Source organism: Uloborus diversus, chromosome 8 (genome assembly GCF_026930045.1).
Source record: "Uloborus diversus isolate 005 chromosome 8, Udiv.v.3.1, whole genome shotgun sequence".
Taxonomy (NCBI): Eukaryota; Metazoa; Arthropoda; class Arachnida; order Araneae; family Uloboridae; genus Uloborus; species Uloborus diversus.
In genome coordinates, this window is record NC_072738.1 from 65,665,200 (window position 1) to 65,689,717 (window position 24,518).

At 36.1% G+C, this 24,518-nt stretch overlaps 1 protein-coding gene across 1 annotated transcript in view; it reads right to left on the minus strand.

Moving 5' to 3' along the window:
• LOC129228218 (acid-sensing ion channel 1C-like) overlaps positions 1 to 24,518 on the minus strand; it is a 225,409-nt gene that overhangs the window by 59,185 nt on the left and 141,706 nt on the right. The window contains exon 8 of the mRNA XM_054862883.1: positions 5,425 to 5,523. Within this exon, the coding sequence (XP_054718858.1) occupies positions 5,425 to 5,523 (99 nt within the window). The remainder of the gene's footprint in view (positions 1 to 5,424; positions 5,524 to 24,518) is intronic.

The following is a 24,518-nucleotide window of genomic DNA, read 5'->3' on the forward strand; positions in this document are numbered from 1 at the left end:
CGGAATCCACTTTTGTTGGGCGGTGGCGTCGATGTCCTACACACGCATGCGCATACACATCCCCTACGCGCGCACGCCTTTACACACGTAAGCCTACACACACAACTATACACACGTAACCACCCAGGAGGAGGGACATGCTTGGGGGGGGGGGAGCCGTTTCTAGGAACAATAACTCTAATCAGTAGGATCTTGTCGCAACTCGTGATTGCGAAAAACATAATTTGAATTCAAAGTATCGGAATTCAAATTAGAATTGATTGGGGGAAGTAGATCACAGATTTTACTTTTTTTTTTATTAATCTGTTTCTTTTTAATTGATGATTAAATCTTCGCAAATCAAATAAGATTGCGAAGCAATCTTCGAGGGTTGGTGAGCGTCAGCGAGCAGGGGGAAGAGCCCGCTAGTTTTTTAAAAGAAAGAAACATTGTCAAATCTTCCAGTAAACTCAAAGAGCAGCAATTAAGTACTAGAATGTAGTTCAACTTTGATTAAAGTTCTTGACAGGATTAACAGCAAAAAGTTGCTTTTTAGAATTTTTCTGCAAACTTTATAAACAGCTTTAAATTTTACAACAGTTAAATTAAGCTTAATTGTGCTTCATTCTTTTATAACATCATCCGCCAGTTCTATAATCCAAGCAACTCAGTTTCAAGAAGGAAAAAAGAAAAGGAAGAAAGAAAATGAGTAAATAAGTAATATATAAAAATATAATAGAAACTATGAAAGTACATGCAATTTAACTGTGGTAACATGTATCAGCTTGAACATAGCAAGCATAGGCAGAAAATAATTAATAGAATTCCCAAGATGCAATATTGTGTCTCACGAGCACCAAAGTGTTTTATTACAATAACAAGAACAACTGTTCTGATGAAGTATTTACTTTTCGAATACATTTTGAGATTCTTTAAAAGCTGATGTTCCCAAATTTACGAACATTGCGATCCATTTTTTAATGAAATGTGTTTCATTTATGGCTAACAACATATTTGTAGAATTATAAAATTGACCCAAAAATACCGTATGAAACATGTTATTGTAAATCTTTCATTCAATTTGAATTAAACTTCGCACTAATTACTCTAAAAATATACCAATTAAAATCAACTAAAATTGCAATTAATTTTAGTTTCCTACTAAACTAAAATCCAACTAAGTTTATCCTTCTGAGTTTAGTTTTTTACTAAATTCAGTAGTTGGTCCTACTACTTACTGAGTCGGCACTATTCTCGCAATGTATTTTTAATACCAAAAGATCAGGCATTGTTCACATCTGTCCCTCTCTAGGTGCGTTTCCATGGGCTTTTTCGACCCCGGAAAAAAACTGCTTTTCACCGCATTCCGGTTATTTGCGGGGTATATGTGAAATTTTTCTCCTCCTGCTTCTTTCTGGAATTAAATTGGAGTTTTTACCCAGAATGCATAACACGAAACAAGTTCGTCTACTTGCTGGGTGTAGCCGCTAAGGATGCTGGGTAAAAACCGCTTTCTCTGGTACAATGGAAAACCTTTTTTAGATGTAAACGGGGAATTTTTCAACCGTTTTTTTTCGGAGCCGGAGCGGTTATTTACGAGGCAGAAAAGTGTGTTGTGAACGCGGCTTCTGTGTGCCGAGTTTCAACATGTTCTGACCATCCCTTATCGGTGCTGCAATTTCAATGTCACGTTATGTATATAAAAGTATATAAAAGAGCATTCTACCAACATTTATTCAAATGTGGGTTTACTGGATTTAATATGATTTAGGAACGAAATATACTCTTATTAAGATCGGAAACCAAAACTTTAATGCTTATTTTTTTTTCCCCAGACTAACAGCTCAACATTTTGTACCGAAATCTACTGCCGCTATAAAACTATTTGGGAATTTATCTTGTTTTGCGATATATTTTTATTTTCAAAAATTGTTTTATGATTTAAAATACGTTGCAAAACAATCCTCTAACAGTAAGACTAAACAGATCATTATAGTGGCGTTATCCACTAAAAATTGACAAAAGGCTCCCCAATTGGTCGAAATAGGTCTTTGACCAAATAAAAGTGCTATTTTATTTATGAAATCTTTATTTAGATCCGTAGAGTTTATGGATATTCTGAATAAATTGAACACATAGAAACAACGGGAATAACGCAGTATTCCTATATCTAGTACATTCAATTGTGGATGAAAGGAGATAAAAGAAATTTATCATGTACTTAATTACAATAATTAAATAGCTTGGCAAGATCATTTTAGATTCTCTTGGAGTAGAGAGAAATTTTCCAAAACTTCGAGCTCCTTAAAAAAAATTATTCCGCCAACCACCTCGCCAAATGGTAGACGACTTAGCCATTTTAAAGTGGTTTTGTGTTGTGAGGCTATTTAAAGTAACAGCACTGTAAGATATTTTAACGCAAAACCTTTTTCGAATTTGCGCATGCGTCAGATCTCTTCTGATTTTATCAAAACAGGGGTGATAGCAAGAAGGAAGTATCGAGCAAGCAAAAACTGAATGCATCGGGAAGTGCGCTTCCTTAAACCATCACCCCTTTTTAGCCTACTTTCCCAGTAAAAGTCAGAAAAAGAAGAAGAAAGCATGAAAGAAGGCTTAATGCATCTTAAAAATATCACAAAAAACAAAAAAAGTCAAAAATAAATAAAATAATTAAATAAATACTTAAAAATTAAAAATTGGAAAGTAGGGTATTGAGATGGGGGAAAATGTCTGTCGGTCTGTCTGTCTGTCCCCCTAATAACTTTTGAATGAATAGTCCGATTCGAAAAAACTTTTTTTTGTTCGAAAGATCTCGGCGAGGATATCTCATTCCCATATTTCACTTTTTGATTTGAACTATTTTTTGCTCTGTTTTGAACAGTTCGAAAAAACGTAACATTAGTGCCTATGGGGAAATTCAAGGCAATTCCGAACTATGAGGCGACTTTGCTTCAAACAAACTTTGTAGGAAAAAGCTTTTGATGAAAAACTTGTATATAAAATATCTTTTTGATTTGAACAATTTTCCGTTCAATTTTGAACAGTTCAAATCCCTTAACATTAGCGCCTACGGGGAAACTGAAAGTCAATGTAGATTCCGTACTTGAAGGCGGATTTACTTCAAACAAATTTTGTTGGAAATAGCTCTTGACGACACACAAACTCCAGACTCCGACTCCGAGAATTTAGGGGCACCTGACTCCGACTCCAACTCCTGTGCCCGACAATTAGTCGGACTCTGACTCCCCGACTTCGACTCTGACTTCGTAGCTTTGGCAAAAATGTATTCGCAACTCCAACGAACTATAGGGGGCACTGAAGTCACTGTCTAATGGCGGAATTGAAAACTACAACAAACGCACATGGTAACGAAGAAAATGCTAAAAGTGTTGTGATTTTTGTTGTTATGTATGATTTTTTCGCTTTATTCTTTTAAAATTAATTTTCAAAGTCTTGTGGATATTCTGGCCCACGTAGAAAGAAATGAGAATTCAAGAAGCATTACTAAACGTCAAAGATTCATGCAAACTACGTAGTTCGTAGTTCTAAGCAGCTATTTCCACGATGTTGAATTCGATATTTATCAATTCTTGAAAAAACTAAATAATAATTGTGGCCTGACAAGAATAACAATTAATGCTAGAAAATTCAATGTGACATTACAAATTGTTATCGAAAGAAGATGATACTTTTTTGCCTTGCTTGGCTAGCGCTTATTTTTTTTTCCATTTGTAGTTGAGTTATTTCTCTCGAATTCCCGAATCGGTTCATTTAAAAATTTTCTGTTTCGATTTTTCTAATTTCTGAGTTACGATTTAATTGTGTCATGTTATGCAAATCATCAACAAAATTCTCACGGATATATGGTGGTAGTTTTCTTTTCAGTTGATTGACCATTATTTCCTTTCACTTATCGAATTCTGTAATCTTACTACCATTTTATTCCACTCATGATAAAAATTAAAAATGGTTTAACTAAAAACGCGAAATCTCGCCAAGGCTACTTTGCTCGCACAATACTAAAAATTAATAACCCTAAACAAATTTGGCGAAACCTTTCAGCTGAGAATAAAAGGAATAAAGTAAATTCTTTCTCGGTTATTCATTTTGTTCTACGATAATATATTCAAGAAAATATTTTGCATACTGTCCATTCCAACTAAATGCTGCTGTAAAATATGGTAAGTTTAATTAATTTAAGATTAAAAAAACCCCCATATTCTTACAAATTCATACAAAACAATAAAAAATTTTACCTGGTATAACGTTATCCAATTTTGTTAATCCAGAGTTTTCTTGTTTACGCTTCCACCATTTAATACTTTTGAGAAGCTTAGAAGCTTTCGAAATTATTTTGAGAAGCTCGAGAATACTACTAAGGGACGAATTAATTTCTGTTGTTGAAGGCGTTCTTAGACATGTTGAATGCGTTACTCAGAACAAACTGACCGCGTTTACGTCAACAGACACACGTGATGCGCAACGTGGCAATGTTTTAGGTGCAGACGCAGTTTTATAAATCACCGCAAGGTAGCGTATTCGAGCGCTGGAGTTCCGAATACACGGAGGACAAATGGCTGACTCCGATTCTTGGATATTCGACTCCGACTCCTATATCCAAAATGAGATTGACTCCGACTCCGCAGCTATGGTTTTAACTGTGAAATAATTATTGTTGATATGACTTTTTTTTATTTTCACGCTATAGTTTTAATTTATAGGTATTCAGTTTTCGGCGAATAAACTCGAAGGCATTTGTTTCTACATAAAGATATGCGCAGACGACTTTTTTTTTTTTTTTTTTTTTGACTATAAAAATTATTTCTTTAAGTTGACATTTTATTGTTTTTATTTATTTTGGTAAGTGCATTAATTCACTTGAAAAATTATTTTTGGCAACAGGGGAAAAAGAAACGTTTTTTTTTTTTTTTTTTTTTGATATGATGTATTTATTTTAATGAGCTTATTAATTTTAATTATTATTTTTTCGTTCTGAAAGCTGTTAAAGAATTTTTTTAATGGAAAAAAGTGTATTAGCTGCTTTATTTAAAAGGTTATGCTATTTTATTTGTTCGTTTTTCTTTTTTTTTATTCCTAGAAATCAGCTTAAAATGTAAAAAAAATATGTTTGAAACAATTTGCGATTTTAGCTATTTTTGGGAATATTGATCAGGTACTAGAAAGTAGTATGGGTATACGGGAAAGTTGGCTCGTTTAGTTCTAGACGGAACTTCTTGTTCAATTGGAACCGTTCGCAGCTGCTAGTCGCGGAATTCGAGAACAGACAGTACTAAGTACATAACAAACATTAAGAACAAAAACACAGAGGAAAAAAATCAAAGTGATCTTTATTTTACAGCAAAGTATGTAGACAGTGAAACAAAAAAACTAATCATAGCTATTATGGTATACTACAATATTTGGAAAGACATGAAGAAAGGTTACCTCTTTGGAGAGGGGACCATAGAGACCTCTACTCTGCCAAGCCACGATATAATCCGTGCAATTGGTCTGGTAGGGATACGGCAGAAGATTCTTGATATTCTGAAACGAAACAAAAAATACATTGTACTGTTTCAAACTGCTTCTCAAACTCATCATATGGTTTTTCTCTTTGTATTCCTTACAATTTTGTTGCCAATAACACACGAGCAATTTTAAATAACAAATTCATTCATCACAATTTTAACAGATTTTTATAACATACCTTAGTAGCAATCCCGTCGTTTAGGTGAGTGGGAAGGAACTTTGAGCTACTTATCATAATGTATTTTTTAGTGTGTATATGTGCCCGTGAAAGACGGAAATCTGGAGAATGTCGATTTGTACTGGTGAATGTCAACATTTATAGTTGTTTGGTAGGGGAGACCGGGATAGTTGACGAACTTTTTAAACTTTATTTTTTTAAAGGTTGTAAATAAAGTAGAAAAATTTTCTTTTATTGCTTGGATAATCTGTATAGTATTTGCAACAAAGTCGCATTTTTCTTTTGACAGTACTATGCTTTGTCTATTTTTTACATAATTTTTTGTTAACCTTCGCAGAGTTCGCACACTTGCCCCGTCACGGGGTAAGTTGGCGAGCTGTATGGGGGTAAGTTAGCGAATTGAGAAAAACTCATAATAGATACAGAAAATTTCACATAAAGCCTGAATGATGCTTTAAATAAGGAAGTAATACTTACCAATGAATGAAATAAAGTGAAATTAGTACTGTAATTGCTTTAAAATTAGTTATGATAGACTATGTTAAAGGTTTAACTGATTTTAGAAGTAAATGCCGAAAAATGCAAACATTATTCGAAATGAACTAAGTTGTTTGCCTTCGTTCTTCTTTTTTATGTTTCTTTTGGGTTTACATTCCTTTTTTTCTGAGATTCAGAGATTTCTTGTACGTTTTGAGGACTTTTTGTGATGAGATTTTCGTTTTTTCTGCTAATATTTAGGGCTCGACCGATGGCATTTTTTGGCCGATGGGCCGATGCCGATTGTTGGCCGATTGTTCAAAGATGGCCGATGGCCGATTGTTTTCCTCCAAATGGCCGATTGCCGATGCCGTTGGCCGATGGCAAAAAAAAAACATAGAAATAAATTGACAACAATGTCAGGGATTTAAAGGATCATTGATTTATTTCACTTTACTTCCTTTCTACGAATAAGGAATTGTAATCACAAAAAAAAAAAAAAAAAAAAATCAGATTTCGATCTAAATTTCTATTTTACGACCACCCAATTGAAACTTCACAAGTTTTTTTCGGCACATTTGTACATGCATATGTACCTAAGAACATATAGATGATCGAAATATCCATTTTGAACGCCTCCTTAGTTAATTATCGTAAATTCTCTTGTGACGTCTTCATGCGCGTAAACTTGCGTCACTCAAAAACGTTATGAAATCGTAAGTTGAAAACTCATACGAGGGCAAGTTGCATAAAACCTTACCCTGAATAGTTCACATTACCGAAGTACATCTATCTACAAAATAGTCACCTTGAACGACTATGCACTTCTGCCAACGTTCGTATAGCTTTTAGAAGGACTCCTGGAAGACATTTATCGCAACCTCTTGCGCTGCTGCTTTAACTTCATCGTGGGGAAGAAGGCGACTTTCATGTTGAGGATGCACGGTTCGATTGGTCAATACTCTGATATGACAAACAAATAACATAACGTTTTATCGGACCTAGCTCCGTGCGACTTTTACCTGTTCCCAGCAAAAAAAAAAATTTGCAAGGACGCCGCTTTCTTCCGTCAGGAGAAGGTAAAGCAGCATCACAAAACGTAGCGAAAAATGGCTTCCAGGAGTGTTTCCAAAAGTTATATGAACACTGGCAGAAGTACACAGTAGTTCAAGGGTAACCTTTATTAGGTGGATGTGCTTCGGTAATGTGAACTATTCTGGGTAAGGTTTTATGCAGCTTGTCCCCAAATTTTTGGATCGTACTACGTACAATCTGTATAGGGTGTAGTTATACTTCTCCTTTTTTGACTGCTGTATGATGGAAGACAAAGAACAACAGCTATAAAATTAAAAAAAAAAATAAAAAGAAAATAAAAAGAAGAAGAAAAACAAAGAGGCTGTTTAATAACCAACTGATTTGTTTTTTGTTTTTTTTTTATTGAACATATAACTAAGATTTCAGTAATATTATAATAATGTATGGATTTAGGTACACTGAACATAGTTAAAAAACATTAAATTATATTGTTTAATTATTCGAAAAGTGAATAAATAAATAAGAATAAAACTATGAAACCGTCAACAAATTACGCAATTAAAGTGGAAAGATTGCACGTAGACATTTTTTAGTCATCAAATTAAACAAAAAAGGTAACAGATAAATTACAATATTAAATCATAATAGTTATATTTTTATACTTATTTAAAATTTATGAACTGAAAAGTTTGCATTTTTCATAAAAGCTATAAACAGTGACATAAATTTTGCGAAAAAAAGAAATAGCCATGAAAAGAGCGAGGTTCTTAAAACGCAGCCACAATAAACAAACTCAATATTTAGACCAAGTTAATAACTGAATACATATACTGCTCGATCTGATGTTTGCGCACGTAATATTGAACAATTTGATTGTTTAATCTCTTATGAAGCTCTACAAACAAGTTCAAATTAAATTTTTCAATTTAACAATAATTTTCTGAAATTCAAAAATTTGCATAATAGAAAATCCTTTAATTTTTTCTATAACATATTATTAGAAATATGATGAAAACGAAAATAACTTATTCATTGATTTTATATAAATACATAAAAATAGTTACTTACAACAGAAAAAAAATCGATCGCTATTAATGATGCCAAAAAGATAGCGCATTACGAAATATAGGTGAAACAAGTATAAGAAATACGCAAAATGATATTTCTTGATCAAAATAAATAATTGCTAAATATTCAAGAAATGCTTGAAACGACGAGTGTGGGTTAGGGGGGCCACCCTCTGATTTTGGAGTAACTCACAACATTAAACTTCGGCCCCAACTTCGGCCTCGTTTTTTTTAGTACAGAACCGCTACTACCAACGCCTAGAAGAGTTTCTGAAGCTACTCCAGCACTTCCGAAGAAAAAAATTCAAAAGTCCCTTTGATTTCCGAGTTATGCTACCATTGAAAACGTCTTTAATCAATTTCTTACATTAATGCTCTGAATTCTTCCTAAACAATAGATAAAGCTTGAAAAGAAACTCTAATTTTATGGATGGTGTTAGTTTTAAGCAACTCAGAAGAACAACTAGAGTTTAATTTCAGAAACTGGGATTTGGAGGAGGGGCTCGCAAGTTTTCTCGGAAATACAAAAAATGGTCGTAAAAAATAGAGTTTAAAATAATCATAAACATTGAGTAGAAATACCCTTTTAAAACTTGCACCCGAGTTTGTTTTGACGTGCAGTGGCGGATTTAAAATATAGCAAATGTTGCAATTGCGCGTGAGGCCCCATAACCATACTGGAACCGTAGGAGTTACAACAATGCTTATGATAAATGTTTTACAACTTCTGTGATAGAGAAATAGGGCCCCAAAAGGTATTTCGACGGGCCCCAAACTTGTAGCTCCGCCGAAGCGATACAGAAAAGACTGCATTACTGTGATTCATAATACAAATATAGAAAAATTAAAAATTACCTTCCGTTCAACGGGAATCTAACAAAATGAAACAAAACCGGTTTCGCCATCTCATATTTGTTTCCATAGTCTCCAATTCGGCAATATATCACCAAATGATCGTCAGTCTGAGACGCTATATGAGTTTTGCATTGAAATAAGTAATTAATAGCCACAAAAAATGAGTAAATAGGATTTTTAGAACATCCGATCGAAATCAAAAAGGGAAGTGCACAGCTGGAACGTACGCACATCCCACATGCGAAAATTTAGCCTTCTACAGCTTACCATTTTTCAGTTATGACTTATAAGAGATACATACATACATTCATCCGCAAGAAACAACGCAACAATTAACTTGTTTGGTACCTGAATGCAGTATTAAAAACTCTTCCAGTTGTGACTAAAATAGAAATTCATACTGAAATTTAAGTAAACAATTTATATAAAAACAATAACTCCCTTTACTTTGTATTAAAAAGTAAAACAACAAAGGTCCTTTTTTTTTCAAAAACATCGGCCAATTCCATCGGCTTTTCGATGTTTTTTAAGGCCGATGGGCCGATGTTTCCTGCAAGTTAGCATCGGCCGCCGATGCCGATGCCGATGGCTAAATTGTTGAACCATCGGCGCCGATGCATCGGCCAGGCCGATGCATCGGTCGAGTCCTACTAATATTCTTTCTTCCTGAAGAGCCCTTTTGACTGGAGTGTTAAAGAGTATTGCTGTAGAACTCTTTCGTTTCCATCCTGCTTTAATCTGATCCTCTCCAGCTTTAGAATAAGGTCGTTTATGATATGGAGTAATGCTCAGAGACGTATGTGGCTTTAGCTGAGGCATAGAGCTAATAAAACTGAATCTGCTGTAGGACAGGTACATCCAGTTTTATTATTTTCTTCCAACATGGTTGCCTGCTGGGACAAACAGATTCACTCATAGATCCAGAAGATTGGGGTCTGGCCGACCAGTGATATAACTTGGCATAAAGTTACAACCCTGAAAAACGTTTGAATTACAGGGAAACAAGCCAGTTCATTTGAAACCATTCATAATACTTATGAGACTTGCTTCTTGTAGAAAATGAAACTGTTACCACCGTTGGTACGTCGTAAATCGTCATTGGCTTTCCCGAATTATTCACCATCCAAGAATCACAGTCGGAATTAACATAATTTTCAATGGGCCATGTAGACTCTTATCAAGAGGCAGCAACTTATGGTTACAATGTGGTGAGAAAGCGAGTAGTGTTATTATTATTTTTAGTAGTGTAGTAGTTTCTTTACAAAAATCAGGACCACTAAAGTGACGTGGGAGTCTTAAATGTCTAGTAAGAGAATCAGAGATAATTTTTTTTTTTTTTGAACTTCTAGTGTTTTTAGCAAAATCCTTTAAGAAACCTGGAAATATTTCAGCTGTCATCTACCCACTAGGGAATGCACCATACATGCAGCATTACATCTGGTGCGGTTTTCCTGTTGTTGTTTTTTCTCTTGTATTTTCTAATTACGTACGTTGGCAATTGTATAAGCATGTCTATAAGAAATGATACGCTCAAGAATAGTGTAATAAATGCAATTATTTCATTAAATTGACAATTTACAGAATTTAAATCTCAATTCTTTACTGTTTTGACTTTAAAAACTTAACTTGGGGCAAATATGCGAATTCATCCCCTTACCCCGAAAAACGTTCGCCTACTAGCCCCAGCCCGCCGTATTAAAATCAAGTTACACTGCTTTAAAAATGGTTTTGCAGCGACCCACCGCGAGCCACAGCTTCACAATTTCATCGCAGCTGATAACTATCACATCTCGGCAAGGTCTCTTGGAAATCGTTTTCCACCTGCGTTTAAACTTGGGTTTGCCTTATTTTCCCCGTCGCCAACTGGCGGCCGAATGGTAGCAGTTCGCTGGACTTGGCTTCTCCTCGCTGAGTCCGGCGGTGGGTCGCTGCACACTCCCCCCACAGTTCCATCGAATATACCGTATCTAGACGGTTGCCGAACTGTCCTTCCAAAGCGTGTAGTCACTAAATTAGACGCAGATTGTCCCCTATTCTTAACAACAGGTAAACAGTCTGTAGACAAAAAAGCTGGTTTCAGCCTGTCGATAGATATCGTCTGTTTCCTTCCTTTAATTTCCAGATCAAAAGTTTTCTCTTTTTTCGATATCACTTAATACGGTCCATCATATGGTGCCTGCAGGGGTTTTCTTACTCCGTCGTGGCGAACAAAGGCGTGAGAACAGTCTTTTAGGTGTGGATGTACAAACACGGACTTATGTCCGTGGCAACTCGTTGAGATAGGTCGCATGTTGTCAAAATGTGTCTTGAGTTCTTCCACCAGCTCCTTTGGGGTACCTTCAATACCCGTCTTTACGAAGAACTCTCCTGGCAGTCGGAGCGTCCTCCCATATACAAGCTCTGCTGTTGTTGCACCCAAATCTTCCTTAAACGCAGCCCGGAATCCAAGAAGAACTGTGGGCAGTGCATTTGCCCACTCTTGAGTGTTATATGCCTTTAAAGAGGCCTTTAACGGTCTGTGAAATTCTTCCACTAAGCCATTTGCTTGTGGGTGGTATGGAGAGGATCGAATTCCTTTAACACCCAGAAAGCACGAGAGAGCGTGAAACAGTACACTTTCAAACTGTCTACCCTGGTCGGTAGTTATACGAGCAGGGCATCCGAAACGAGCAATCCAGTTAACAAAAAAGCACCTTGCTACCGTCTGTGCCGATATATCAGATATCGGCACAGCCTCTGGCAAACGTGTGCACCTATCTATCATAGTTAAACAATAATAGTTTCCCTGCGATGGGGGTAGAGGACCTACGAGGTCGAGATGCACATGATCAAATCTCTGTGACTGGTCCGAAAATTTCCCTATTGGTGCTTTTGTGTGTCGAGTTATCTTTGATTTCTGGCAAGGAATGCAACATCTAGCCCATTTAACACAATCTTTTCGAATAGATGGCCATACAAATCTTGATCTTATTAATTTTGACGTACTGCGGATACCCAAATGAGATAAATTGTGCAAGGCGGAAAAAAACTATCTCGCGGAACTCCTGGGGTACAAACGGCCCAGGCGTACCAGTTGCAACATCGCAAAAAATAGGTATTTCACATTCTGGTATGGTAATTCTCTTTAATTTTAAAACTCCCGATTTTTCTATCAACAGTTTTAGCTCTGGATCGCTTTGTTGTGCCTGAGCGAGTTCTGTGTAATTAATGGGGTTCGGCACGACTATAGCATTTATCCGAGAAAGTGCGTCTGCAACAATATTATCAGGTCCCCTGTCTGTGGAAAACTGGGATATAAAATCTAACTGCCTCGCCTGTCTTGGGCTACATTTATCCGAACTTTGCTGGAAAGCAAACGTTAGCGGCTTATGATCAGTAAACAAGGAAACCTTTCTCGCCCCGACCATATGCCGAAAATGTTTTATGTTAGCATAAGATGCCAACAGTTCCCTATCATAAGTGCTATATTTTCTTTCTGCCGGTGACAGCTTCCTAGAGAAAAAAGCAAGCGGTTGTAAGTGCTTATTTACTATTTGCGATAATGATCCCCCAATTGCGAAATCCGATGCGTCGACTTGTAATATCAACTCTGCATCCGGCTTTGGGTGTGCCAAAAGAACCGCATCTGCAATCAATTTCTTGCAATGTTGAAACTCTTCATTTGCTTTATCTGACCAATCGAGCTTAGTCTTATCGTTTTTCTTGGACCCTCTTAAATACGCCGTTAAATACACCTGATGCCGGGCTATTTTGTGGCAAGAATCTACGAAAAAAATTCAAGAATCCCAAAAATCTCTGCAGTTCCTTAACGTTTCTTGGCTGTGGGTACTTTAAAATTGGCTCAACCTTATCCGGCAGGGGCCTTGTGCCACCACTCGTAATTAAGTATCCTAAGAAAGAAATCTCTGCGACCCCGAATATACACTTTGACACATTTATAGTTAGCCCATAATCGTTTAGTCTTTCCAAAACCGCTCTTACATGAGTCTTATGTTTTTCCTCACTATTACTAAATATCAAAATATCATCCAAATAAACATAACAAAAATCAAGGTCACCGAGAATACTGTTCATAAATCTCTGGAATGTTTGAGCAGCTCCGCACAAACCAAAATTTAAAACAGGAAACTCGAAAAGTCTGAACGGAGTGCAAATAGCAGTTTTTTGTATGTGCTCTGGGTGCACAGGTATATGAAAATAGGCTCGCACTATATCAAGCTTTGAAAAAATAGTACTACCGTAAAGTGCGTTAGAAAAGTCTTGTATGTGCGGTATGGGGTATCGATCTGGTATAGTTTGAGCATTTAACCTCCTATTGTCTCCAACTGGTCGAATACCCCCTAAAGCCTTAGAAACAACATGAAGGGGTGATGACCAAGGAGATTTTGATGGCCGGCAGATGCCTTGATTAACCATAAGCTGAAACTCCTTTTTCACTGCCTCATGTAATTCTGGATTCCGGGCTGCGTTTAAGGAAGATTTGGGTGCAACAACAGCAGAGCTTGTATATGGGAGGACGCTCCGACTGCCAGGAGAGTTCTTCGTAAAGACGGGTATTGAAGGTACCCTAAAGGAGCTGGTAGAAGAACTCAAGACACATTTTGACAACATGCGACCTATCCCAACGAGTTGCCACGGACATAAGTCCGTGTTTGTACATCCACACCTAAAAGACTGTTCTCACGCCTTTGTTCGCCACGACAGAGTAAGAAAACCCCTGCAGGCACCCTATGATGGACCGTATAAAGTGATATCGAAAAAAGAGAAAACTTTTGATCTGGAAATTAAAGGAAGGAAACATACGATATCTATCGACAGGCTGAAACCAGCTTTTTTGTCTACAGACTGTTTACCTGTTGTTAAGAATAGGGGCGAACAATCTGCGTCTAATTTAGTGACTACACGCTTTGGAAGGACTGTTCGGCAACCGTCTAGATACGGTATATTCGATGGAACTGTGGGGGGAGTGTGCAGCGACCCACCGCCGGACTCAGCGAGGAGAAGCCAAGTCCAGCGAACTGCTACCATTCGGCCGCCATTTGGCGACGGGGAAAATAAGGCAAACCCAAGTTTAAACGCAGGTGGAAAACGATTTCCAAGAGACCTTACCGAGATGTGATAGTTATCAGCTGCGATGAAATTGTGAAGCTGTGGCTCGCGTTTTAGATTTTACAAGATTCAATTTTAACCTTTTACCGGTGTTTAGCAATTTATAAAGTTTAAATAAAATGTTTTATTTTTACACTGTTATTTTATATTCGGAGTGCAACAGTTTCATAAAATAATCCGAATAAAACGTCATTTGTTGTGTAGAAGCATGGGCTATTCAATATTTATAAATTTTGGTAAATTACTCTACTAATATATGCTTTATAAGAAAATAACTAAGGATGAAAAAAATTAACGCTGCGAAAAAACAACTTTCTCTTGTGCAAGGCGTTTGGTTTGGCAGATTTCACTGAAAATACGCTGACAGTAGCGAAGCATCTACGGTGTTACGTGACAGCTCACAGCGAGCTGTCAAACCAAAAACGAGAAAATTATTTAACATTCGCACACTTACCCTCACGCATACTAGCCCCAGTCTCCCCTATATGTCCGAAATTTTTGCTAACTATCTCTCTTTCCATCTTACACCGGGAAATGTTAACATCAACCATGCACTAAAGTTGATTTCTACTAAACTTCAGTAATCTTCTTGAAATTATTCAGTAATCTCCCCATTAAAGCCAGTCGTGTGTCTGGAACCTTCAGAGAAAATTTAGATTGGTTGAATATAATAGCTAGGTACCTTCCAAATTTGCCAAGAAAGCTCCGAAAGAATTGCAGTGGCCGTCTCTGAAATGAATCACATTCGTTCTAAGCAATTTTGATTCCATAAAGCGGATAATTCAATAAAGCTGGATTTTATTCTGCTTCTGACAATATGATTCATTAAAGCGGCTGATTCAATTAACCACTGATTCAATTAACCGGTATCCACTGTATTGCAATCTTTTCCAAAGCTAAGACAGAATTGCAAGCAAGTGCCATGAATCTCACACAATTCTTGCATATCGACGGAATCCAGAGACTTATTCGCTCTCATTGGGAGCTTAGCTAATCTGGACGGGACATTATCTAACTGAAGCCGATACACTTATTAAATATGCTCTGTCACTTTTTATACTGGGAGCTAAAAATACTTCTCATATCAGTGAGAAGTCTGCTTTTGTGCAACTCGTAGCAATTCAGGAAACTTTTGAACACAGATACTTGATTTTTCTCAGGAAGTGAAAAAAAAAAAAAAAAAAACCTGTGAAATCCCGAAACGTTTCAAGGAAAGAATCAGTATCGTTTCGGAACTTTTTTACAGTGCAGGACGAGCTAAATCCAGCTCACATCGTTACCCTACCTTGCCATCAACAGTAACTACAACTGATTACTGAGAATTCGGACTAGGCGATTTCAGAATTTTAATACCGCGATATATCGCTCTCCAAATATCGATATTTTCGATATATTCTTGAAGAGGGGGAGGTTATAGTTTAGAGTATAATATATCGAAAAACAACAAAAAACATTTCCATACATAATAAATACAATTATTTCTTTCTAATTCAAAACTTTCCTGGAAGAGGGGGGGGGGAGGGCTTGCAAATGGTATAGCTCAATGCATGACAAAAGTGCTTCGCAACGAAAAAGTTTTAATTATTCAATTCAATATTTTGTTTCAATCTTTCAATTTGAGCAGTCTCAGTAATTTGAATGTATTTTGGACTATATTTCGTATTGACGTCTTAAATAGTTTATTTTTAGTCATTTAATAGCTCTTGCTTTAAGACTTTTTAGTTCTTAGTTCAGTAACATTAAGTAAAATACTAATAATAAATCTGTAAAGAATGCAGCTATAAATTTTGGAAACTATCACACCATACACCCATTAAGCACACTGAACTATGAAATATACCTTTCATTTATATGTCACTAGCTGCATTACCCGACGTTGCATGGTCTACCTCGAAAAAAAATTTCATCTAGTGACACATGTTTAACAATCAGGTTTAAAAAAGAAGGAAAAAAATTGCATAAACATTTCCCTTCAATGTGTAGAAAGCACAATTTTATGACTCAAAATTTAAATTTAGACATCACTGGATTTTTTCGTAATCATTCTGGATTTTCTGGCGAAACCCCCCAAAGTGGTCCCCATACACCCCATTTTGATGAAAAATAACTTATGTGAATTTCTGAGCATCTAAGGACCGCTGCGCCATGTTTGGAAAAAAAATCTGACGAAAACTGGATTTGCATAAGGAAAACCCCTAGTGGGGTGTATTCGCACACTCCCCCCTTTCCTCATAGGTAGGTGAAAACCCCTATGACAATTCCTGACCATCAAAGAACCGCTGTGCCAAATTTGGCAAAGGTCCGAAGAAAACTGTGGATTTGTATTAAGAAATCCCCTATGGGAGCGAGGGTGGCCCCCGTTGCGAACGAAAACTACCCTAGTTGAATTCTTGAGCATCACAGGAGCTGTCTGCACATTTTTTGCAAAAATCCGACGTAAACTGGATTTGTATAAGGAAAACCTCCATGGGGTGTTTTCGCCCCCCCCCCCCCTCTCCCTCATCGGTAGGCGAAACACTCCTTATGAAAATTCCTAAGCATCAAAGAATCGCTGATCCAAATTTGGCAAAGATCGAACGAAAACTGTGGATTCGTAAAAGGAAACCCCCGGTGGGAGGTGGGGGAGCTCCGATTGCGAACGAAAACTGCCCTATATGTGAATTCTTGAGTATCAAGGGACCTCTTAACAAAATTTTGCAAAAATCCGACGTAAACTGGATTTGCATAAGGAAAACCTCCGTGGAGTGATTTCGCACCCCACCCCCTCCCTCATCGGTAGGCGAAAAACTCACTATGAAAATTCCTAAGCATCAAAGAATCGCTGATCCAAATTTGGCAAAGATCCGACGAAAACTGTGGATTCGTAAAAGGAAACCCCCAGTGGGAGGGGGGGGGGGAGGTCCGATTGCGAACGAAAATTGCCCAATGTGAATTCTTGAGCATCAAAGGACTTCTCTGTCATATTTGTCAAAAATCTGACGTAAACTGTGAATTTGCATTAATAAAATCTTTATTTGGTGTATAGTTTTTTTTAACGATACACGCATTTTTTAATATTGATTTTATAAATGCAATTAATTTTTCTTCAGTAGATCCAATCCAGAACCCATATTATTAGGTGAATTAATTATCTCATCAATGTCATTATTTCACAAGCAATTTAACCGAAAAACAAATACGTCAATGGTGTACGTATGTGCCGCTTTCAGGCGAAATTAGGAAGTTCACTTTCGTTCTACTCGGGGTTGCCAGCAAAGCGAGATTTCGTCAGATCGTTTCAATATGTAGGGCGTTAGTATTTTTCCTCTTGATTTCGGAATTCAAGTTATATTTGGTCAGAGCTGAAACAGATGAATTGCGTACCATCTAGTGAGATAAATGTGTTACAAAAGTAATCTCAATAGAATTTCGTTTTTCTTTTTTTTTAAATAAAAATATTTCTATTCAGTATTTTTCTTAAACCTTTTATTCAGCGCAATATCAATGGTTTATGTTTAATTTGAACTATGAATCGTGTAGATACCTCAATTAGTTAATTTTTAATTGTTGCATTAAAATGCTTTCTTAACCAATACACATTCACGTTTAGGGGCCCCAAGAGAGGTCATGTCAGCTTTGTCAGAAACTAGGGGCGCGGTCCTTGGAAGGACCCCGCTCTAAATCGCAGTAGTATAAGTTTTGAAAACGTTATAGGAAGAGGGGATCTGGAGACCAAACTGACAAAGAGGCCCACATTTACCTTCGGCGGCCTTGTGAATTTCAAAATTAAATAACTGTTTGAAGAATGCAGAAAATACCTTGAAATTTCAAACACTCACCCATCACATAGAGCTATGAAAGATTATGTATTTTTAAGTCAGTATTTTAATTTCTTCGTAATTAAGTCCCGTGTTTTTTTTTTTTTTTTTTTTTTGAGCAATCACGATTGCTTATTGTTCTCATTTGACTGTTTTGATGTCCTATCTTTTTATTTTCCCACCGCCACCCTCCGCACCCTGTCACCGTCGACCGGCTCCTCATGATGCTGCTCCTATAGCGAAAGCCGTCTCCAGGTTGCATCCATGTCCTACACACGAGCATATATACGCAGCTACACACACACACACACATACACACAACTACCCACACATTCATGCCTGCACACTGACACAAATACATATGCCTACACACACATACACACATTCATATACACAACTACCCACACACTTATGCCAGCACACAGATAAACACACATGCCTACACACACATACACATACCCCTACATACAAACACACATACCCACACACACAAACACACACGCCTACATACACACACTTGTGATTGCGAAAAACATAATTTGAATTCAAGATATCAAAATTCAAATTTTTTTTTTCAAACGATATATCGGTCGGATAGAAATCTAAATATCGTTATCGCGGTAGTAGGTATATATCGATATATGACGGTATATCGCCCAGCCCTACTGAAAATTCACAAGCGGAACTGGATGAGGACAACTGCATTGAAATTGCCGAGGCAGTCTGGACCACTTTAGGACTTTTGTCCCCTTTAGATCATCCACGGACAAGCCTAATTGAAGAACAACAAGATATTTTCGATCAGTACCCTACAAGATATTAAAAGAAAGGTGTTGTAACAGACTACGTTTCAAGAGAAGAATAAAAGCGTTCCCCTTATTATTAGAAGTCCCATTCTCGGGCCGAACAATGTGTATTTATTTCAGTTCATTTCAGTTCAATGTGGGATAATATTGATGTTTTTTGCTTGTGTTTTAGTTTATTTTTTCCAGGAGTGAATCCTTATATATTATTTCTGTAGCCCGTTTTTGGTTTATACGCCAGATTTTCCTCAATTCTTGATCGATTTCTTTGATTTACGCCTTATTTTAAAGCTTATGGTGCTGGCTACTGACGAAAAATAGACCCATGGTCTAAAAATTGTTTTTTTCAGCCGAAAAACCTGTTTTAAAGAACCAGGATGAGGTTTTCGGTTAAACTTATAACTTTAATTTGCGCTATGACCGCCAGAGCTGAATAGCTTGATCGGCAGAGCGTTCTCTTCGTAACCAGGAGAATGCGTGTTCGGGCCCACGTCCGGACAATCTGCAACAAAAAATTAGATAAATATCGCGCATTACATGAACACTTAATTGAGTGAATAACAACTATGAAGGAATAGAATAAATGAGAAGGAAACGCTTCTTGCTGATATGAAAACTTGAAGTGACTTTGTGTTAAATTACTTCGGAATTGTACGTTTTCTTTTTAAGCTTTGGCTCTGGTAAGAAAATTAAAGCATAATGTAAGCGAAAATATAAGTAACAGGTTTAAGATTTGAGACTACAATAGAATTGTTTTTTGTTCAGAAAAAAATAATAAATCGTATATTGAAATATATATACTTCTAATGAGTTTTTGACTCTTTGTACAAATAAAAAAAATTACTATCTCAATTTATAGGGTAAAATATATATTTTTTCTTCTTTTTGCAAAAAAACAAATAGCTTATCACATTTTTACTACATTCGAAAAGCTACGCTTAAAAAAGAGCATAGTTCAATTTATTTTGTATTTTAACCGTGCTGTTAAATGATGAACACGTGCTGCCATCTAAGTCATAACGGTTCAAGCAGCCTGCGGTAAGAAATTGTAAAAACTTTCAAGAATAAAAAAATGTTTCTTCAGTATCTTATCTTATATATTATACCCTTCTCATTTTAAAACTTATCAGGCTGGCTAATGAAGAAAAATAGACTTACGGTCGAAAAATCAAGTTTTCGAAAACGCCCCTTGCTGTTTCAAAACCTTGATGCTGCCTGTAGTTCTTATGCATTTTTTAAAAGCAAAGTTCTAATGCAGTTTTCCATTTTTTACGTCGCTTTCCGCAAAAAAAAAAAAAAAAAAGAAAAGAAAAAGAAAATTAATTTGAATTCTGAAATTTTGAATTCAATTTATGTTTTTCGCAATCACGAGTTGCGACAGGACCTGGTTATTACCCTACTCACTTGTTTCTGACACGGCTCCTGTCCCTCCAAGTTTACCTCTCCTCTTGAACGGAGACGTGGGTATTATATGTGTATGTGAAGGCTTTTGTGTGTGTGTAGACCTGTGTGTATGCACGTTGGCGTGTGTGTATGTGTGTAAAAGCGCTGTGTGTATGTGTGTGAGTGCATATGTGTATGAGCGTGCATGTGTTTAGGACGCCACCGACTAGGAGCGGCTACCGGGGGACGGGGTCGCACCTGCAGGTGACGGTGAGGGCTGAAAAAGGCACGGACACCAAAGACGGTCAAATGAGAACAACAAGCAATCGTGATTGCTCAAAACAAAAAAAAAAAAAAAAAGCCTGTGTGTGTGTGTTCATATTTTAATAAAGCTTAAAAGCACTGGACTTAGTTGTTCGGTTAAATTGATAAGTTTTTTTTGGCAGAGCGTTCGGCTATAAACTATCTGAACTTCGGGCAAGTTTGGGCTGTCCGAAAGAATATCAAATTTATATTAGTATTACGCATTACATGTACTCATAACATACAAACGTAATAAAATAAATGCAGTGGGAATGCTACTTTGTGTTTCGACTCCTTTATGCAGGCTACAGTTATCATTCGGATAAGTTGACTGTTAATCGAAGAGTGTTCTTCCTTTTTTTTAAGTTTTGACTACATCCAGACCACTCAGCATAATGTAAGCATAAAAAAGTATTAGATTTACCTAAAGGAAATCCTTTTTGTGCAGAAAAACATTTTCATATTATGCTGAAATGTAGATGTTTCTAATAGCAGTGTTCGACCTTTTGTAAAAATGAAAAAATACAACGCCAAATTAAAACTACGAGTTTCACCCAGTAAACCTTTAATTTTTTATTCGCGCGAGTACGATATAAAGCATTAAAATTATTATCAACTTCATTAGCAAGAAATCATTTTCTACTCCTCTGCTTTCTGCTGAAAAAAAAATACATTTTGTCCACGTTCGAAAAATTACACTTAAAAAACGGACTCAACTGGTTTTGGTTTTGAATTTTAAGTGTTCGATTAAAAGAGAAACATGTGCAGGAATTTAAGCCGTAACTCATAAAGCTACCTTCTATGTGAAATAGTTGAATATTCAAAGATAAAAACACTTATTTTCAGTCTAATTTATTACTTCTCTAGAATGTTCATTTCAACCGCTACGTGAGATCTTCGTCATTCTTTAATCAAATTCCATGCTTTTCGAATAATTTTAAATCGTATCATGCTGGTTAATGACAAAACATAGAAGCATGATCTTATTATTATTATTATTATTATTATTTTGTCAAAAAGCTTTTTTGCTGTTTTTTACTACGCATTCCTTCAATGAATAGCTTTCGAAAAGGAAGGCGCAATTGCTAGGTTTGTTGGGGTGTCGGGCTGTTAATCAGAATGGCGCCAATCCGAATCCGTGCCAATAAATATCTCTTTAATACTTCTTTTTTTTCCCGTCAGATGCTCACATGGGCAGGACTGTATTTGCCACAACCTGTTTTTTTACATGCACAATTATTGCTTTTTCACGAGTCACTGCTCAGCCACACTTTTAATGATATTTATGTTAGAATTGAAAATATGTACGACCAAAAGATGAGCGATGATCAAATTATCACAACGTTGTATTTAACGAGGTTTTGTTACTGATGTCTTTAAATTACATGCCTTCTCTTCTGCGCTTACTTTTTTTTCGATTCTTCTTCATAATGTTCTTCCTTTGAAATTCTTAAAGAGCGAAATACTTTATGAAACGATTCGAAGCACAGTGCGGAGTTCCGCACGGGTCGACTAGTTTATTCATTAAAGTTAAAATACTGATTCAATGCAAACCCTACTTCATTCCGTAAAATGAAGGAAAACATATTCTATTTTGTAGTTTAATGTACTAGTATTTTTAAACTAAAATGTTTTCTAATACAAGGCTTGCATTGTCTCATTTTTGGAACTAAATGCTATTTGGATTTTTATCAATTACACTAGTCAACAAAAAAGAACTTTTTGTCTCCATCCTGGTTTTAAATAGTCAATTCCTACTAATTTTGGGTCTAGAGAAACGAATACGGTAGTGGATTTGTTTTATTAGCTCTTGTTTTCAAGATACATAAAAGCCCACTAGAGAAAGATGCACAGCGACCACACATTGATTCAAAGGTAATGCTAAAAAGGAAAAAAAAATCCTGCGAAATAAATATTAATGTCCTGTTTTATTAAACAATGCTTATGTTTCGAAAAGAAGTGGTTGCTTTTGGTTTACTGCTGTAAACGCTTCATTTTCGATTGCTTTTTGTACGTCAAAGAAGCACCATCCCTTGTAATAGTTCAGCAGCATTTGGTGAGCATTAACTCAGCCCAATGTCACTATTATCCGCGCCCTACGGTATAGATATCTTGGTAAAACCTTTTTGCATGCTCACTGCTCATAGCTTTAGTTTTTAAACAAAATATCCTGGAAGAAGTGAACAAAATCGAGTTTCAGAGACACATCAATCATGAATGGTCACAGAACTTCCGTGGGGATTGTTTGACCAACTGTTTTTGTTCTTGTCTTTTCTGTAGCTTAGACATACTTGTAAGACACCAATAAAGGCTTCTTGGGTGCTTTTTTCACCCTTCGTATTTTTTATTTTTTTTCAAATACAGTGATTTTCATAACTGAGCGCATTTGATGTGCCGTTAAAAATTCTCTCCTTAACCTTAGCTTCAATATATCTTGGAAATTTCCCTCTAAGGTATTGGAAAGTTGTCTTTGTTCACAACTTTCACGAAGTTCTGCATTTTTCCCAGCAGAATGAGCATGGGTGGATACACAAATAGGTGGATCCAATAGAGGCTCATTTTAGACATTTCTCTTCCCAGGCTTTAAATTTCTTGAAGTCAGTCCATTGCGGTTTTCATGTAGTGAGATTTTCTATCCCAACCTGGGGTTGAAGTTTAAAAGAGAGTCAGTCATATAGGGGGTGTTTCTATCTGCCAGGAAAAAAGAGCATTATAAAGAATTCACTATCCTAGCTGGCTCTGTATCTTGAAAACTAGAGCTATTTTCAGCTTTTTATGGTGATTTTCGTGTTTAGCGAGGCAAAATACTTCGGAAATACCTATTTTTGAGCCGAATGCATTTTTGGTGTTGACTAGTGTTATCAAACATCTATTTAGATCATTATATTTATTTGGAGTAAGAATGGGACAGATCCAATGCATAACAAATAATTACGCATAGGTAACATAATATTTTTTATAACTGCCATTCAAATTGGTTTTATAAAGGAAATTTCGAACTTCATATTTAATGTAGATAAAATCTGTAAAGGGGAATTTTTAAATGCTTTTTGTGGATCTTGAAACTTGTTAACGTGTGAAGCCGACCCCCAGGTCTTCAATTATTTAACTGACTTCTTAATGCATGTAGTAAACCTATTTTTTCTATCCTTATAATATATAGGCTTCTTCGCATGAAAATATGTTTTAATACCTAAACATTTTGTGTCTTTAAAAAAATCAGATTTATGACATATAAATTCACTTTTTAACTTAAATAACAACAAACATTGTTCTTAAACGAAAATGACGTAAATACTGCATTGGTTAATTGGAGAACAAGATTGCTGAATACGAAAAAGCAACAATCACCTCGCCATCTCCCCCCCCCCTCCCGAGTCCAACTTAAGTCATTAAATCAGTTGTGCCAAATTACTACTATTTCATAAATTTCGTTATTTGCAAAGAAGTTTAAAAATTCAGTTTTTTAAATGTAAGTTTTAAATATCTCCCTGAAATTTTGGATGCATAGAATAGGAAAATATAAAAAGAAGAAGAAAAAAATTGTATAGATATATATTTCTTTGCTCTAAAATGTACTTAAACTTCATACTGAGCTGTGTTATTAAGCTAACGCTGCTGTAAATGAGGATACGTCTTCGTTGTTACCCCAAATGGGTGCTTGAATCTGCAATTTTCACATAGCACTTCTTTCATTCTTCCTGTTTCCGAAGAATCTTATTAGACTCTTTGCTTTATGTGACACAAGTTTATTACTCGTCGTTGAATAGAAATTTATTAAAACCATTTTTCATAGGAGATTAAAAGAATAAAATATTGCCATTGGGTCGATTTTATATTATCTATTGGGTCGTTTATACTGATTCCAGGTATTTGCTCTACGTTTTGGCTATTATTTTCTGATTCGTTGTTAAGATCTTTAGCTAAAGATGTGTGATCAAACTTATAAATCATAAAAGCACTGCTACATTATTAACGCTAAATAATAGTACCAGTTACGATA